The sequence below is a fragment of the Mus caroli genome, unplaced genomic scaffold (assembly GCF_900094665.2).
Source record: "Mus caroli unplaced genomic scaffold, CAROLI_EIJ_v1.1 scaffold_8571_1, whole genome shotgun sequence".
Lineage (NCBI taxonomy): Eukaryota > Metazoa > Chordata > Mammalia > Rodentia > Muridae > Mus > Mus caroli.
The window spans coordinates 48,689-68,631 of NW_018391484.1; the positions used below are offsets into that span (position 1 = coordinate 48,689).

The 19,943-nt window shown below is 35.1% G+C and overlaps 1 protein-coding gene across 1 annotated transcript; it reads right to left on the minus strand.

Annotated features, from left to right (window-relative positions):
* Positions 1–2,494: 2,494 nt before the first annotated feature.
* Positions 2,495–19,460, minus strand: LOC110289209 (vomeronasal type-2 receptor 116-like). The gene is made up of 5 exons (XM_021155362.1): positions 19,152–19,460; positions 18,025–18,816; positions 17,153–17,368; positions 14,628–14,751; positions 2,495–3,441 (listed from the first exon to the last, which is right to left on the minus strand). Exons 2-5 carry the CDS (start codon positions 18,751–18,753, stop codon positions 2,495–2,497), a joined length of 2,016 nt encoding a protein of 671 aa, XP_021011021.1. The 5' UTR covers positions 18,754–18,816; positions 19,152–19,460.
* Between the last annotated feature and the right edge of the window lie 483 nt (positions 19,461–19,943).

A 19,943-nucleotide genomic window follows, 5' to 3' on the forward strand; every position in this document is an offset into this window, starting at 1 on the left:
ACACTAGCAAGAATTTGCTGAAAGGACCCTGATAATAGCTGTCTCCTGTGAGACTATGCCGGGGCCTAGCAAACCCATAAGTGGATGCTCACAGTCAGCTATTGGATGGATCACAGGGCCCCCAATGGAGGAGCTAGAGAAAGTACCCAAGGAGCTAAAGTGATCTGCAACCCTATAGGTGCAACAACAATATGAACTAACCAGTACCCCGGAGCTCTTGACTCTAGCTGCATATGTATCAAAAGATGACCTAGTCGGCCATCACTGGAAAGAGAGGCCCATTGGACTTTCAAACTTTATATGCCCCTGTACAGGGGAACACCAGGGCCAAAAAGTGGGAGTGGGTGGGTAGGGGAGTGGGGGGAGGGTATGGGGGACTTTTGGGATAGCATTGGAAATGTAAATGAGGAAAATACCTAATTTAAAAAAAGAAATGATAAATGTCCTCAGTCATTAAAAGTTAAAAGTGAAAAATTTAAGAGTCACGACAAAATATACTCTTAAACCAAGGAAGGAAAGGTTACTAGATTCATGTCCACAGAGAAAATATCCTAAATCAGAGATTCTCAACAGTGCTCCATGAGTAACCAAGTCAAAATGAAAGTAAATATAGTATTCTAAACATGCACAAAAGATAGTAAGTAACACAGACTCCAATGACAGGCCCATATGTGGTTTAATGAACAATAATCTTTACCACTGCCTATTTTCATTCAATTTTGACCAGAATGTATTTTCTTCTATTTAGATTTAATATCCTAACATAACTGCTTATTGCTTTCTGAACATTACTTAGTAGTCTGTAGCTCTTTACATATTGTCTCATAAGCTGTCTACATTGACAGCAGCATGTATATATTGCTGCTCTATTTTTGGTCATGTATTGACAGTTATGTTGGTGATATTTTATACAATTTTACAGGTAGCTGCTCCCTGTTCAGAGATACAAACTTACCAAACGTTCTTGTTTCATGGCTCTTGAAATTTCCTCCCACTTTTTACCAATTAACCCTGAGCCTTTGTTTCTTAATATGTTGCAAATATATCAGTATTAATTTGATCTTCCCAATTCTAAGTTTTTAGTGACTGTGGTTTTCTCTAATGTTCTGGATTTGTTGCAGGGATACATTTTTTTATGAGTGCAGGCAACAAGGTCTATTTGTGAATATGAACATCACAATTTAGAATGTTTTGAGAGAATGTTGTTCTTGGGGCAAACATCAGTAGCTGACAGTAGTTAGTAGAGAAGAGGTAATAAGGATGAAAGAAAGAAGTGAGTTAGACAACATATTTAGGAGAATCTTGCAAACTTGACTGCCTGACAATCATAGTTCTTTTTTAATTTAGTCATATGAAACTCTGTACGTTGAGATTGGTTCCTTTTTTTGTTTGTTTGTATCATTTTATCAGTCTTTTTTTTATCATGTTTCAATTTTTTATGTTTGCATAATCTTTTACTATAAGCTGATATGATAGTAGAAGTAAATAGTTTCTTAATTTCTTTTAAATACATAATGTATTAGTGAGCATTTTTTAATACAAGCATGGATCTTGGAGCACATCAAGGGTATATGACTTCATGTGACATTATCAGATCAAACCCCATAAAAAACAATTAACTGTTTTGTAGTTTATTTTGACTCTTAGCTTTTTGTGACACAAATATTTTTCTTTTCTTTTTTTTTTTTTTAATTAGAGAATAGGTTGATTTGTTTCACATGTTTTTTGGACAGGTAAATATAAAGTTCCCTTTATTATAAATATTATATTATGCATATAAAGTCATATAAATGAAGATGTGGTTTAAAACAAATGAGGAAAATCATCAAATAACTTTGGTGTTTCAATTTTTAATTACTCAGTTTAGATAGTGCTCACTTCCCCCCTCTCAGTTACTCTCTTCCACAATGCCTCTCACTCTGACCCTCCACTTCCCTGAGTGAAGGTTTAGGCCCCATGGGTATACTCCTATCACAGCACTTCAAGTCTCTATAAGGCCAGATAAGGGAGCCCAACAAGAAGAACATTTCCCACTTATACACAAAAGGTTTTGTACCAGTTGTTCCTACAGACATGAACACCCAGGTGTACAACTGCTACATATGTGCAGGAGGCCTAGGTTAAGCCCCTGTATATCCTTTACTTTGTTGCTCATTTTCGAATAAGGTATATTGAAAATTAAATGTTATAAATGTAATCAAAAATAATATGAAAATTGAATTGTTAGAATGATTAAATAATAGACATTAAGAAATTACATTCCAATCGATTTTGTAAACTAAATGTTTTGATATTTTAGGAAGATGAAAGAATTCTCATAAAGTTTAATAAAATTAAAACAATAAACAAAAAGAAGAGTTTCTATTGAGAAAGGATACAAAGATTTGACATGATCCAGGAATGGAGCCATCAGGTCTTAGACTCAGAGAAGCTGTATAACATATTTTAGAATGATATATGAATGATGCCATTTATGAAGTTGTTAAAACAAAAGCTAAATTCTTTGTTGAACTATATTTTTAAAAAGGGTCTTTCTTCTAGAGGGTGTTTCCTTCCTGATATGATTAAATGAATTCTTGTCTGGTCTCAACAAGATAATGTAACACTTGGGACCAAATATGAAGGCAAGGAGTGCTGTGCTAGTAGCCAAGATAGAGAAAACTTCCATAGCCACCATGGCCTTCCCTTTAGTGCTGTGGTAGACAGGAAGAAAGGTGACCCAGACACAGAAGAACACCAGCATACTGAATGACAGAAATTTGGATTCATTGAATGTATCTGGCAAATTTCTGGATAAGAAGGCCATGGCATAACTCCCAAGGGCCAAGAAGCAGAGGTATCCCAGGACTGAATGGAAGGCAATATCTGAGCCCTTGTTGCACAAAATGATGATGTGTCCATATTCAGTATGCGCATCTTGGTCTAAGAATGGTGGGGAAGTTGTCATCCATATTCCACAAATAAAAAGTTGGATCACTGTGCATATAGGAATGATGTAGTTTGGACCCCTTGACATCATTAGCCACCTTATCATTCTCCCTGGAAAACTGACTTTAAAAGCAAGGACCACAGTAATAGCTTTGGCCAACACAGTAGCAAGAGCCACAGTGAAAGCAACTGCAAATGTGGTCTGCTGGAGGATGCAAGAAGCTGTGGTTGGCTTACCAATGAAGTTCAAAGAACATAAGAAACAGAAGGTGAGTGTGATGAGCAAAATATAACTCAGAGCTAGATTATTTGCCTTGACAATAGGAGTGTCTCTATGCTTCACAAAGATGCCAATAACAAAGGCAGTAAGTGCAGATAAACACAAAGCTATGCTTGCTAATGCCATCCCCAAGGGGTCTTCATAGGCCAGAAAGCTCACAGATTTTTGGAAGCAGTTGCTCTTCTCTTTATTTGCATAATGACTCTCTGGACACTTCACATACTGGTCTACATCTGGTCAGAAACATACGTTTTCTTGAGATCAGGAGTTCAGACTATGAAGACATCTCAAACTACAGTTACTGTCACAAAAGTGACTGTATTTTTTTTTTCTCATGGACAAAGTAATTAGTATGCTGGAATGTATAAATCTAGATTTAGAAACTCCTCCTTCTTCCTTGCATATTCTTTCCATATTTATGTTCACATACTATAGGATTTAATGTGGCTTTATTTAAATACTACCATCACACACCTTCCCTTATCTATCATCAGTTTTTACTCACAATTCCTTGAGCTCCCTACATTTACCTATTACATTTTAATAACCACTGAGTCCATTCTGATGAGCCAGTATCTGCAGAACTGGGAATAGCTTCAGTGGGAAAATATTTATACCTTTTTAAAAAACACTACTGTATCTTTTCAGGTACCCTTCAACTTCCAATAAATTCCTTATAAGATTCATGGTTGTCATTTAAATTTTATTACTTAAATGCTTTTGTTCTCTGTACACACAATATTTCTCTGCCTTTAGTGACAACGCTGTAACTCTTTTGAAACTAACTACAATACTAAATTACATTGTAAAAATCTTCTATGATCCAGATAGTACTCATACTTCACAGATCTGCTTAAATTTGATTATGGGTATTTTAGATTAGAGGGAATATTTTCCTAAATTTTTCAGTTAGTGCCTTCTTTTATGTGAATCCTAAATTTACTTTTCTCCATAAAATTCCTCGTATTTTAAAATTCTATCCATTCTCTGCTGGTGTTTATGAAATAGATGCTATTACATTTTATGATGCTCAAAACCATCCAATAATATGTTTTCATAATATTTATAGCAAGCATATATTTTAATAGATAGAATATTCTTAGAAAATGTAAGGGATTTTTGAAAAATGGAACTTTTTAATATTTTCATAAATACTATGATTAACATAAAATGGATGCAGCAAAATTTATAAAATACTTTATCTTGATATGGTAGTTTGAATATGCCTGCAACAAAGAGTGGCACTATTTTATAATGTGGCCTTGTTGAAAGGATTATGTCATTGTGGAAGTGGGCTTTAAGGCCCTCATCCTAGATACCTGGAAGCCAGAATTTTCCTAGAAGTTATTAACTGAATATACTTAGCTATTCTTGTGCCATGCCTACCTGGATGCTGTCACTCTCTGGACTTGAGGATGGTTTACTGAACCTTAGAACCTATAAATCATTCCCAATGAAATGTCTTTATAAAAGTTGACGGTGTCAAAGTGATTGTTTACAACAGTAAAACCCTAACAAAGACATAAGTTAGTACCTGGAGTGTTATTTCTGTGATAAACCTGTCCTTGAATTTGGTTGAAAGAATTTGGATTTTGAGATTTTGTATTTGGAAAGCAGTAGAATGTTTTAAGTTAGGCTTATTGTGCCATCCTTGTAGGAATATGGAATCCTTTGTTGCTGAGGGTGATTTTCACTGTGGAAGCCTGGTTCTAGAGGTTTCAGAGGAGAAGAATTTTTATATGAGACTAGTCTTGAAATATTTTGGTGAAGTGTGTGAATGCCTTTTGCCCTTGTCTAAAGAGCTTACCTCAGGCTAAGATAAAGAAGTTTATATTAGCTGAATTAGCAAAGGAAGTCCCATATAACTGAGCAGAGACTTTGATCTCGGTTAAGTCATATGAAGTGCATTTTCAACAAGCATAGCAATCTTAGAAAGAAAAAATAGAAAACATATGTTTTAAGAAAAATAAAGAGGCACCAGGAAATGAAATAAAGCTGAATTCTAGTTTCAAGGGGAAAAAGGGGAAATAGAGGAGAGATCTCTGAGCAAGATCTCAACAAACCAAACTATTGTTTATATTTTCAGTTGAGAAGGGAATACTTTGGATTTTTAATATGGAGTGAACTACAATCCAGAAATGGGGGGGGGGCAAACATGGGAACAACGTCTTGGGGCTGGAATGTATAGGCTTTTGACCAGGATCATGGCAAACAGTGTCCATGATCATCAGGGAAATACAAATCAAAACAGCCCTGAGATTCCATTTCACACCAGTAAGAATGGCTAAGATCAAAAATTCAGGTTACAGCAGATGCTGGCGAGGATGTGGAGAAAGAGGAACACTCCTCCATTGCTGGTGGGATTGCAAGCTTGTACAAACACTCTGGAAATCAGTCTGGTGGTTCCTCAGAAAATTGGACATAGTACTACGGGAGGATCCCACAATACCTCTCCTGGGCATATATCCAGAAGATGTTCCAACTAGTAAGAAAGACACATGCTCCCATATGTTCATAGCAGCTTTATTTATAATAGCCAGAAGCTGGAAAGAACCCAGATGCCCCTCAACAGAGGAATGGATACAGAAAATGTAGCATATTTACACAATGGAGGCATACTGAGCTATTAAAAAGAATGAGTTCATGAAATTCCTTGGCAAATGGATTGACCTGGAGGGCATCACCCTGATTGATGTAACCCAATCACAAAAGAACTCACATGATATGAACTCTCTGATAAGTGGATATTAGCCCAGAAACTTAGAATACCCTAGATACAAGATACAAAGCACATGAAACTCAAGAAGAACGAAGACCAAAGTGGGGACACTGCCCCTTCTTATAATTGAGAACAAAACACCCATGGAGGGAGTTACAGAGACAAAGTTTGGAGCTGACACAAAAGGATGGACCATCTAGAGACTACCATATCCGGGGATCCATCCCATAATCAGCCACCAAACGCAGACACCATTGCATACACTAGCAAGATTTTGCTGAAAGGACCCTAATATAGCTATCTCTTGTGAGACTATGCAGGGGCCTGGCAAACACATAAGTGGATGCTCACAGTCAGCTATTGGATGGATCACAGGGCCCCCAATGGAGGAGCTAGAGAAAGTATCCAAGGAGCTAAAGGGATCTGCAACCCTATAGGTGGAACAACAATATGAACTAACCAGTACCCCCTGGAGCTTGTGTCTCTAGCTGCATATGTATCAAAAGATGGCCTAGCCGGCCATCAGTGGAAAGAGAGGCCCAGTGGCCATGCAAACTTTATATGCCTCAGTACAGGGGAACGCCAGGGCCAAGAAGTGGGATTGAGTGGGTAGGGTAGTGGAAGGAAGGGTATGGGGGACTTTTGGGATAGCACTGGAAATGTAAATGAGCAAAATACCTAATAAAACTTTTTTTAAAAAAAAATTTAGACCTAGGCATGATAGTATACTTCTTTTATCCCAGGAGACAAAGTTAAGCAGATCTTTGAGTTTGAGGCCAGCCTGTGACAGACCAAGTTCCAAGTAGAGATAACTTTAAATCCATGGCTTTTAGTATATATATATATATATATATATATATATATATATATATATATTACATTAAATCTCAGCATTCTAGATTCAGAGCCATACAGATCTTGAGTTCAAGGTCAATTTACAGAGAAAGTCCAAGGGCAGCCAAGCTTATGCAGTTACAGAGTTGTAAAACAAAAGCTGGAACTGGAATAAGGAGGAGTGATATTCTCGCCCCAGTAAGCAGCTGAACTTGAAAGCATTGGCCATGTGGCTCTGGCTTATAAGTCAAAAAGAGAAGGAGACTACCAGAACAAATTATTCTGGTTAGATGGAGCTATAAATTAGCAATAATTAAAAATTCATCAGCATCACAAAGGTGAAATAGTCTGGGAAGTGTTTTCTGAGAGTAAAAAAGCTGTGTTCCAGAGATTCCCCATGTTGTACCACAATTTGCACCTTAATTTGGTGTTAGAGGCACCCAGGTGTTATTGGATATGAAAGTATGAATGGGTCATTTAAAGTACCTGATGCTTGATATTGTGAGAAGCCATGAAATGAGATTGTAAAAGTGAAGCCTCATTTAAACTTGATGTCAAAGGAATAGAGGGTTCTTGCCAAAAAATGGTAAGACTTAGCACCATGAATAGTTCCTATGAGAGGCTACTGGTGAAGCCTAGCTGCAGTTCAAGAACCTAGTGTACTGTAGATGTGAATAGCATGGTTTGATCACCAAAACAAACAGTGTAAGTTGAGTGTAGTCAACCAGAACCTAGTGTGCTAGAGCACAGTGTTGGAGAAATAATGCAAGACTTTGAAGGAGCCTCGGATATCATGTGTATACCACAGACTGGAAGAAGAAGCAATAATGTTGAAATAGCCTTGAAAACCCTAAAATGTTCAAGATTCTAGAACCATGGGATATCTGCTGAGGAAGCTGCTAGCAGTGATTGGAATCAGCTCAGGTGAAAGAAGTGTATTGCAGTCAACTAAGATGAAAAAGTAATGGAGATCTGAAGACCTCATTGACTACAGACATGGAATCCAGAGTTTGGAGTTTGCCCAACTAGCTCGTGTCTTCCTTTGAGGCTTACATTGAAGAGTTTAATCTCTGAAGAGATTTGAACTTGGATATTTAACATTGTTGAAACTGTAATAAAATATTTGGATGTTATAAGTTGGACAATATGTACTTTTTTAATGCTATGTCTAACTATTGCGGCTATAGATTCAAGTGATTAAACATACCTATGGCACGCAGCAAGTGGAATGTCCTAGCTTGATTATGTTTGGCTTGGGGACTGGCACTCTTTGTAGATGTGTTTTGTTTAAGGAAGTTTGTCATTGTGGGCAGGGGCTTTAAAACCCTTGTCTTACATGCCAAGAATCCAGGCTTTTATTAGCAGCCCTCAGAAGAAGATATAGATTTCTCAGCCCTTCTGCATCATGCATGATTGGATAAAGCCATGTTCCTACCTTGATGATAATTTACTGGACCTGTGAACTGCTAATCCAGCACAAATTAAATGTTGTGCTTTTATGCATTGCCTTTTTCATGTTGTTTGTTCACAGCATTAAAACCCTATGTCAGTGTATTACACAATATTTCTATATTTCTAAAAATATGATTGATAATCAGAGTGCCTATTTTATTTCATTAATAACATTAAATTGATATATTAAAATATAAAAAATTGTATTAGCTTAGTGTTCAAATTTCTATGAACAATATTTTCAAACTTAGAGTGTTTAGCATTTCTTTGAGCTGTATACTGTTGAACAATATAATCAATTAACAGACACTGGCCAGATTTGTTCTTAATGTGTGAATGGCTCTTTTTATGCATACACAGGATACATTAAAATTCATTTATATATTGATTTGTGTGTGTGTGTGTTTATGTGTGTGTTATGTAAAGATTTCCCTTGTATGAAATTTTATACAAATTAAAATTTATTATTATTGATAGAAGAGAGTTTGGACACTTCAGAAGACTCAGAATTCTCCATATGAAATTGCTAATTATTGTTTCAAAATGTGTGAAGTATTTTGTTGGAATTTTGGTGTTTACATTGAAACTGAACATTTCTTTTGGCTGGGAGGCCATTTGCACTATGTTAAGTATATTGATCTACAAGCACAGGAGATGTTTTCATCTTTTGATATCTTACTCTATTTTTCTCTTCAGAGATCCGAGCTTATTATCATATAGATTTTTTTGCTTACTTGGTTAGAGATACATGAAGTAGATATTATATTTGTTTATAATAACTTTTTTCTCAGCCATGTTCTTGCTTACGTACAGGAGGATACTGATTTCTTTGAGTTAATTTTGTATCCGGCCACAATCTTGAGTGGTTATATCAGCTGTAGAAATTCTTTTGTAGAATTTCAGGAATGTAGTGATATGGCAATTTACAAATGCCCATTAATGTAATCCACTATATAAACAAACTCAATGTAAAGCATCTCATTAAAAGCTGACATAGCATTTGACAATATACAACACCCCATCATATCAAAAGTATCAGAGAGATCAGGATATCATGGTCCTTATATAAATATAATAAAAACAATATACACCAAACAATCAGCCAACCTCAAATTAAATGGAGAGATACTTGAAACAATCCTACTAAATTACAGGACAAGACAAGTATGACCTTTCTCTCAATATATTTTCAACATAGTACTTTACTTACTAGAGAGAGCAATGAGACAACAATAGCAGATTAAAAGAACACACATTGGAAAAGAAATAGTCAAGGTATCACTATTTGTGGGTGATATGTTAGTTTACATTAGCAACCTCAAAAAATCTACCAGAGTGCTTCAACAGCTAAAACACAACTTAAGCAAAGTAGCTGGATATTAATTTCACTCAAATAAATTAGTAGCCTTCCCCTACCCAAATGATAACAAGAATGAAAAAAAAAAAAAGAAAAGAAAAGAAAAAACAACACCCTTCACATTACACAGAACTGGTATAAAGTATCTTGGTGTAATGCTTAAAGAGTAAATGAAAGATCTATATGACAATAACTTCAAGTCCTTCAAGAAAGCTGTTGAAGAAGATGTTAGAAGATAGAGAGAATTCCAATACTCATAAATTGGTAGGATTAACATCGTAAATATGGATATCCTACCAAAAGCAATCAACAGATTCAATGCAATTACCATCAAGAATCCAACACAGTTTTTCACAAACATTGAAAGAGAAATTCTCAATTTCATATAGAAAAACAAAAACCCAGCATAGAAAAAACAATTCTTAACACAAAAAGAACTACTGAACGAATTACCACCCCTGAACTTAAGCTGTACTACAGAACAATAGTGAAAAACAAAACTAAACAAATCAAAACGTTGTATTGGTCCATATATAGAAAGGCCATTCAATGGAATGGAAGTGAAGACAAGAAATAAGTCCATGAACATATGGACACTTTATATTTGCAAAGAAGCCAAAAACATATAATAAAAAAGAAAGAAGGAGAGAGAGAACGAAAGGAAGAAAGAAAAGAAGCAAGCAAGCAAGCAAGCAAGCATATTCCATGAATGATGCTGGTCTAATTAACAGTCTGTATTTAGGAATATGAATATAGATCTATAATTATCACCTTGCAGAATACTCAACAACAAGTGGATCAAAGAACTCAACAAAAAACAAATGGCTAAAAGGCACTTAAGAACTAAAGTCCTTATTGATCAGTGAAATTCAAATCAAAAAGACACTGAGATTCTACTTCACACCAAATAGAATGGCTGAGATCAATAACTCAGGAGAGAATACATGCTGGCAAGGATGTGGACAAAATGGAAATCTCCACTATTAATTTTGGAACTGTAGGAATGGTTCAATATATGGAAATCCATCGATGTAGTCTACTATAAAACAATCTCAAACACAAAAACTGAATGATCATCTCATTAGAAGCCGATAAAGCATTTGACAAAATCTGACACCCATTCATCATAAAGGTTTTGAAAAGATCAGGAACTCAAGGCCCATGCCTAAACATAATAAAAGCAATATATAGCAAACCAGTAGCCAATATCAAAACAAATGTAGATAAACATGAAGCAATTCCACTAAAATCAGGGACTAGACAAGGCTGCCCACTCTCTCCGTACCTATTCAATAAAGTACTTGAAGTCCTAGACAGAACAATTAGACAACAAAAGGAGATCAAAGGGATACAAATTGGAAAGATAGAAGTCAATATATCACTCTTTGCAGATGATATGATAGAATATGTATTAGTGACACCAAAAATTCTACCAGAGAACTCCTAAACCTGATAAACAACTTCAGTGAAGTAGCTTGATATAAAATTAACTGGAAAAAAAATCAGTGGCCTTTCTCTACACAAAAGATAAACAGGCTGAGAAAGAAATTAGGGAAACAACTCTACTTACAATAGTCACAAATAGTATAAAATACATTGGTGTGACTCTAAATAAGGAAGTCAAGATCTATATGATAAGAACTTCGAGTCTCTGAAGAAAGAAATCAAAGAAGATCTCAGAAAATGAAAAGATCTCCCATGCTCATGGAATGGCAGGATTAATATAGTAAAAAATTACTATCTTGCCAAAAGCAATGTAATTATTCAATGCAATCCCCATCAAAATTCCAACTCAATTCTTCACAGAGTTAGAAAGGGAAATTTGCAAATTCATCTGGAATAACAAAAAAACCTAGCAAAATCTACTCCTAACAATATAAGAATCTCCAGTGAAATTGCCATCCCTGGCCTCAAGCTGTACTACAGAACAATTTCAATACAAACTGCATTTTATTGATACAATGACAGGTAGGTAGATCAATGGAATAGAATTGATGACACAGAAATGAATCCACACACCTATGGTCACTTGATCTTTGACAAAGGATGTAAAACCAGTCAGTGGGGAAAAGACAGTATTTTCAACAAATGTTATTGAATTAACTGGCAGTTAGCATGTAGAACAAGAATTGATCCATTCTTATCTCCTTGTACAAAGCTGAAGTCTAAGTGGATGAAGGTACTCTACATAAAATCATGGATACTGAAATATATAGAGGAGAAAGTGGGGAAGAGCCTCAAAGATATGGGCACAGGGGAATATTCCTGAACAGAACACCAATTGCTTATTCTGTAAAATCAATAATCTACAAATGAAACCTCATAAAATTGCAAAGATTCTGTAAGGCAAAATACACTATCAATATGACAAAATGGCAACCAACAGACCGGGAAAAGCTCTTTACCAATTTTTAATCCCATAGGTGGCTAATATGCAACATATATAAAGAATTCAAGAATTTGGACTCCAGAAAAACAAATAACCATATTAAAAATGGGGTACAGAGCTTAACAAAGAATTCTCAACTTAGGAATACTGAATGCTTGAGAGGTACCTAAAAAATATTCAACATCCTTAATAATCAGGGAAATGTAAATCAAAACAATCCTGAGATGCGACATCACACCAGTCAGAATGGCAAAGATCAAAAACTCAGGTGACAGAGAGGGTGGCGAGGATGTGGAGAAAGAGGAAGACTCCATCATTGATGGTGAGATTCTAAGCTCCTATAACCACACTGGAAAGCAGTTTGGCTCTGTCTCAGAAAACTGGACATAGTACTACTGGTAGATCCAGAAATACCACTCCTAGGCATATACACAGAAGATGCTCCAGCTTTTAATAAGGACAAATGCTCCACTATATTCTTAGTAGCCTTATTTTTAGTAGCCAGAAGCTGAAAAGAACACAGATGTCCCTCAACAGAGGAATGGATATGGAAAATGTGATACATAAAACAATGGAGTATTACACTTCTATTCAAAAATTGAATTTATGAAATTCTTAGACAAATGAATGGATCTGGAGTATATAACCCTGAATGAGGCAACCAAATCACAAAAGAACATATATGGTATTCATTCACTGGTAAGTGAATGTTACCCCAGAAACTCAGAATAACCAAGATACAATTTGCAAAACACTTAAAACTCAAAAAGAAGGAAGACCAATGTGTGTATACTTCAATCCTTCTTACAAGGGGGAACAAACTATCCATGGAAGGAAATACAGGGATAAAGTTTGGAGCAGAGACTAAAGAATGGCCATTCAGAGACTGTCCCACCTAGAGAATTTCAAACTGGTATAACCACTCTTGAAATAAATCTGGGTGTTCCTCAGAAAATTGGAAATAGATCTAACCAGCTATACTGCCTTTGGATATATACCCCAAAATTGGCTCAACATATCAAGGGACACATGCTCATCTATGTCTGTAGTGGCCTTATTTGTAAGAGCCCAAAAGCTGGAAGCAATACATGTCCTATATCAGAAGAATGGATGCAGAATATGTGGCACATTTACACAATGGAATATTACTCAGTTATTAAGATCAACAGCATAATGAGATTTAAAGGATAATGTATGAAACTACAAAATATCATCCTGAGTGTGGTAAGCTAGACGCCAAAGGACATACCTCATATGTTCTCACTAGTAATTAATATTAGCCAAAAAGCACAGAACACCTAGGATACATCCCTCAGAGTTTCAGAAGTTTGGGAAGCTGAAAAGCCAATATAGGGGTGAAGGAATGAGTTAATGAGCTGTGGGAGGGTTGCCACAGAGTGTTAACAATGATTAGATTGCAACTAAATAAATTAATTCATTAAATGTGGTGTGTACTATAGATTTAGAGTATTCCTTCATTTACATAATAGAAGAAAGCATAAAAGCAGCCAGTGATAAATCTTGATTTGAAGGCAGCAGCAGTAAAAAAAAAAAAAAAAAAAAAGTCCCAGTTGTCACATGGACTTTTAAAACCTAAAACCAGTCCCTAGGTGTGCGCCTTCCCCTAAAAGACCAATACCCCAACTCGTTCCTAATCATTCTAGTAACAACATAAAAAGTTCTGTAAAATTCTTATCCAAGAGAAGCCAGAAAGTTTCCAAAACCTTCAGTGTACAGAATACCACAAAATAATTCTGTTTTTTGATCACAGAGATATTGTTCCCATAAAGTCATAACACAGAAGAAAATGTTTTAGATGCATGCTGTCTTAACCCAGACAAGTTTCAGTATAGATATTGTAGGTAGTCATTAAGTATTCCCCATCTCCAGAAAATGAGGTATTAAAAATTGATAGCTACAGGAAAGATAATTTTATATTTCAGTTTGCAGGACATGGTTGGTTAACAAACATTAGGTGACTGCACACATGTAAGTATCCATTAGTATCATGAACTGTATTAGATAGTTTAGTTACAAATTTTGGGAATGAGGGAAGGGGAAATAAATCTGAGAAGAGTGTGAGTGATGAATGTGATGAAAATACATTGGATGAAATTATCAAACAAATAAAAATGAGAAATGAGCTGTTAATTATCTCTATGAAGATGCAACTTATCTGAGCCTTTTAAGGTTCTTAAAAATCTTGGAAATACATTTTTTTTAAAATCTGTGATACTTAATTAAAAGTGTTAAAAAGAAGAATAAATTGAAAAACATTGAAAAGTTCAGGGGAATATATTACATCTTCCAATAACAATATTGGCACTAGATTAAATATATAAATCAGGAATGATTTGCAATGTCTGTGGTTAGCTCTTTGAAGAGATGGTGATGAATTATGACATTTAAATATCTTTAAAAGTTATTTAGCTGGGCAGTGGTGGCACACACCTTTAATCCCAGCACTTGGGAGGCAGAGGCAGGCAGATTTCTGAATTTGAGGTCAGCCTGGTTTACATAGTGAGTTCCAGGACAGCCAGGACTACACAGAGAAATCCTGTCTCATATATATATATATATCTCACTTCCCCTCAGATCTTTTACATTTGCTAGAACATTGTGGAATAAAATTGTGAAATAGGATGTTAACCATAAAATCTGCATTTACCCGTGTCATTAGAAATCTCATTGTCTGCACAAGGAGTGCACTTGTAGCAACAGATGGCCTTGCCCTCCATGGTTACTTTCCTGAATCCAGGCCCACAGCTTTCACTGCACACAGACTGTGGGATCTGAGAGAAATGAATAATGTTATTTAATGTTTAGGGTTTTATGAAAAATGAAAAAATAATTTTTTGAAGATCATACACTGAAAAGCAAATATTTTATTAGTAATTAGACATATTTAAAATATTATTTGTAGTAAAAAGGGATGGGTAAGTGGGGTAGCTAACAGATTCCCAGATGCCTGGAAAGCAAGAGACTCCCAGGATCCACTGGGGATGACCTTAGTTGATATACCCCACAAAGCAGAGAGAGAACATTTAGAGTCCATAACCATAGGTTAGGCAAGGCCCCTGGTTGAAGGATTGGGGAACCAAGCCATCTCAAAAATATTGACCAAAATTTGTTCCTATCTAAAGAAAATACAGGGTCAAAGCGTTGAGCAGAGACTGACAGAAAGGTCATATAGAGACTGCCCTACCTGGTGATACATCCCAAATACAATCACCAAAGAAGACACCATTGCTCATGCCAAGAAATGCTTGCAGACAGGAGTTAGATAGCTGTCTCCTGAGAGGCTCTGACAGTGCCTTACCAATACAGATGAGGATGCTTGCAGTCAACTGACTGACTGAGTATAGGGACTCCACTGGGATAGTTAAAAACTGAAGGAGCTGAATAGGTTTGCAACCCCTTAGTTAAAACAACAATATCAATGAAATAGAATCCTCAGAGCTCTCAGGGACTTAACCACCAATCAAAGAATACACATGGAGAGATCCATGGCTCCAGCAGTATATGTAGGAGAATATGACCATATCTGGCTTCAATGGGAGTAGATTATCTTGGTCCTCTGAAAGGCAGTTGATTCCCAGCAAAGGGGAATGACAGCTAGGACGATGATGCAGGAATATGGGGGTAGGATGAGCACCTTAATGGAAGCTGAAGATGGAGGATATGAAAGGGAGTTTGCAAATGAGAAACCATAAAGGGGGTAATGTATGAAATGTCAATATGTAAAATAACCAATAAAATTTTTTAAAAGGAATTTAATAAAGTTAAAAGATAATGGCCTTGAGAAGGCAAAAGTATTTAAATTTAGGTCTGTCAATTATCACAGTGTTAAAAAACTTGGAATCTTGAATTATGGACAAAATTGTGAGACATTAGTGACTAGGAACATAATATTGGAGTCCATGGGGTCCATCTACCCTAACACTAATTTTATACTTTTTTTTAATATTTTTATTAGTATTTTCCTCATTTACATTTCCAATGCTATCCCTAAAGTCCCCCATACCCTCCGCCCCACTCCCCTACCCACCCACTCCCACTTTTGGCCCTGGCATTCCCCTGTACTGGGGAATATAAATTTTGTACTTTCTGACACATGTGTTGAGCATCTCAACTTCCACCATTATGGTGAATGTTGACTGTCAATTTGAGAGGATTAAAATTATTATGGAAGCACATAAACATATATTTGTAGGAAGAAATATATAGATAAATTTAGCTAACATGAAAAGACTCAGTTAAAATTTAATTGTCAATATTTATTTTAAGAATGTCAAAATTACAGGGAAGATAGAAGAGAGCTGGAGTATTCATTTCTTCCTGAATTCAGAGAATGATATATCATTTGCAACCTGTTACATATGAAAACCATGTATATTCAAATATAATGCCCTGCACTCTCAAATTGGTTTGTAAGGTCTTTCAAGTTATTATTAAACATTCGATAAGATAGCACATATTGAGAATTAAAGACAATTAAGGATTGCTAATGGAGATATTAAATAATATTTTAAAGAATATTATCATTTTATGCTTATTTACATTTTTGTGATATTATAAGGGAAGTTATTGAATCTTTAGGGAATTCATACTTGGTGATGAAATTAGGACACAGTGGTTGGGAATTGAAAAGTGAAAACGTTTCCTTAATTCTAGGATACTAATTTTATATGCTGTTAATATTTGAGGATAGAAATATTTTTTCCATTTCCTCTCTCCAGTATGTAAATTTGTTGTTATGCTTCTATTCTTTGTAGAAACTGATAATTCTAAAACCATAAAACAAAATACAGTCTATCTTATAAAAGTCATTTTTGGTCATGGTATTTAATAAACTTAATATTGTTTTAGGATTTTAATCTCCAAAAGAGATTTTCCTCAAGTACATTAACACACGAGTCATATGGAGATGAAAATTTCCTCTTTCCATGTGTCCCATCCCTCATTTATGAGAAATGGAGGAAACCTACTCCTCATTTGAGGGGGACTTATTGAACACTGTATACTTCCATTGATCTTAATCAAGGAAAATAAAAACAGTATACTAGAAATACTTTAAACACTTTTATACTGATACTCCAAGTGTCATGGAACTTGAGTCAATCATCATTATATCAGAGAATATAATTGTTTTAATAATATAAGCACAAAGCATTTAGGTAATATATAACCCACCTCTGAAAATATTTCTGGCCATTGAATCATGTGTTCAGATAATGACAACTGTTGACCTTTGGGAGCATTTGCAGAAAAGGATCCTATTTTCACTTTTAATCCAAGACCCTTTGGTAAATTCCAAATATTATGAATGTCATACTCTGTATCTATTGTCTGTTTCCAATCTAAACTCCTTTTGTCTTTCACGTCAATATCCTTCAGGAAAGTATTAAGCTTAAAGAGAAACATAATTTTATATTTCATTGTGCATAAGGGTAGAATAAATTCTGCTGTGAACATCAATATTAATGAAGATTCCATTAAGGATGACTTAGTGAAGAGGATGTTCAGAATAACATTATTATTGATCTTCAAGTGAAAACTTAGAACCAAGCTCAAGTAAGCCATCAATGACAACTGTTCTATGAAAAAATAAGCTTTTTTGAAACTAAGCAAGACTCCTTCACCTTCAGAATATGTTCAGAGCTAGTGTCCAAAATGAAGATACTAATGTCAAGAAATTAATTCAAAGGCATCATGTCTATATAAACCAACTATCATTGTTTCACATAAATGACCCCGTTGTAATTTCTCTTAAAAATATATAAAGCAATGAGTATATTAATTGCCTCTATTACTGTAAGAAGAATGCACAGCTAGATATTGATGAAAAGAACTTGATGTTGACAAAGCATATTTGCTCCTGGTATCTTGCACATGATTTCAAAACTTCATACATTTGAAACTATATTGATTTATAGGTAAGATTAGAAACACAAACAATTCTTAATTGTGGACAAGATACCTGAATTTTACAATCCCTAATTAGTGTTGCTGCAAATCTCTTATGCCAGAGTGCTGACAATAAAATACAGTAGAAAGGTTATTACATGCCATGGAAAGAACACCATCCCTTTGCGATTTTCATATGGTTGCATTTGAAGTTGTTGAAGTCTCATCTCATGGAGGCTGTGAGCCACAGCATACACACCATTGTAAATACTTGTGCTCTCTTCATTCATGGCCACATCAAATATGTGACGAGGGAGTATATCCAAAGAAGCATTGGTTTGACAGTTGTCTAACACGTGACAATTAGTGTCAGCAAATGAGCACTTGAAGAACAAATACCACAGCTTAGGAAGATAAATGTCTTCTGGGTATTTATTGGGATTAACTGTTTTAATAAATTTGGTAAATTCAAAATTCTCTCTATAATTGTGCTTAAAAATTAGGCTTCCATGGAATGGGTCTAACATGAAATAATCAGCTCTGTCAATAACATGATGTTCAATGTTCATGATCCAGACATTCCATGTCAATAACCTTTGCTCAATATTCCTCATTACACCTTCTAGCGAATCAATGTCACCATAAATAATTGTTACATTTGTCTCATCCATATTTTCCCAGAATTTGGAAACATATGAAGTCCATGTTTCTGGGGTTATTTTTATAAAAGCTAGGCAGATGCCATTTCTCTCCATCTCTTTTCTAAAATCTGAGAGAATTTCAATTCCTTTGTGGTCATCGGGGAGTATGAGACCAACCCATGACCACCTAAAATGAACCATCAATGAAACAATGGCAAGTGAAAGTGACGTGTCCTTGGGGGCCATCTGGTAGAGAGAAGGATACTGACCATGGTCACTCAGGAGAAGATCATAAGGTCCAAAACTAATCTGAAGCAAATTGGAAAGAAGAGAAAAAATGTTGACATCTAAATAAATTTTATTCCCTTAAGCAATAGAAGAATACAGGAGAATATTTTAAAGAGACATTACACATACTACATTTAACAGAAATTTTTGTTAGGCATGGAAGTTTCCAGGACTTATCTAGCTTCATTTACTACATAAATAATTCTCTTACAAGCAAGAGAAACCTGGATTGAACTCCATGTTCTGAGTATTACTTTGAGGTTTGGATAATTGATCAACCATTCTTTCAGTTTAAATACACCAATACAATAACAAAGAGAACTGACTCTCGGTTCCCAAAATCCACATTTTCTCACCTGTGGAAATTTAAAGAGTTGAAGCAATGTCCCAATTTGGGCAGATGTTATCCATGATGTTCCTGTCAGTGCAGCAGTGAAATTTCTCTTTTTACAACTGTAATTAGGTATATAATTTCTCTCACCAAGAGCTGTGAGCCAATTAAAAGTAATATCAAAAATGTACTTTCCAGTGAATCTGACATTGTAAAAATCGAATCCAAGAGATATGTTGGGTAAAAGATTGGGGTTCCCATTGATCTCCTCAATGGCAAATTGCAGAGCAAGAATATACTGGTAGTTCTTAAAGTTATACCTGTTTAAATGGCATAAAAATGGTAATATAACGATCAACTTTACCATACACATCTGCATATTTAGTACAGTAAGTTATATAGTTTAATTTTGAATCTATAAAATATGTAATTTAATTTCTTCACCTTGAACAGATGAACTGGATTAGGTAAATATGGTAGAATAGGAAGGCTCCTTTAACATTGCTACTCATTATTTATTGATCCTCAATGCATATATTATTTATATTTCATATATTGATTCTTTACTCATTTTGTTTATGAATAAGTAATCATTTTACCTCAAATATCACATTTATTGGAATGTAGATTTTCAGCATTCTGGGGTCTTCACCTATGAAAACTAACTATTTTACTATCAACCCCAGAGACTTTTAAAAACAGTATTTTAATTAAATAATATTCTGACCTTCATTTCATGGCATGTGACTATGGAAACTATTTCTCTGATATAATTTTTTATATATTGCAGCATGCATTTACTAATGTCTTAGAGAAA

Coding starts and splice junctions, on each gene's coding strand:
- LOC110289209 (XM_021155362.1), bottom strand. CDS start 18,753: ATGGCCCCCAAGGACACGTCACTTTCACTTGCCATTGTTTCATTGATG. Junction 17,369..18,024: donor TGGTGTTCTTTCCATGGCAT/GTAATAACCTTT, acceptor TTTCTCTTTAAG/CTTAATACTTTCCTGAAGGA. Junction 14,752..17,152: donor GGCCAGAAATATTTTCAGAG/GTGGGTTATATA, acceptor CATTTCTCTCAG/ATCCCACAGTCTGTGTGCAG.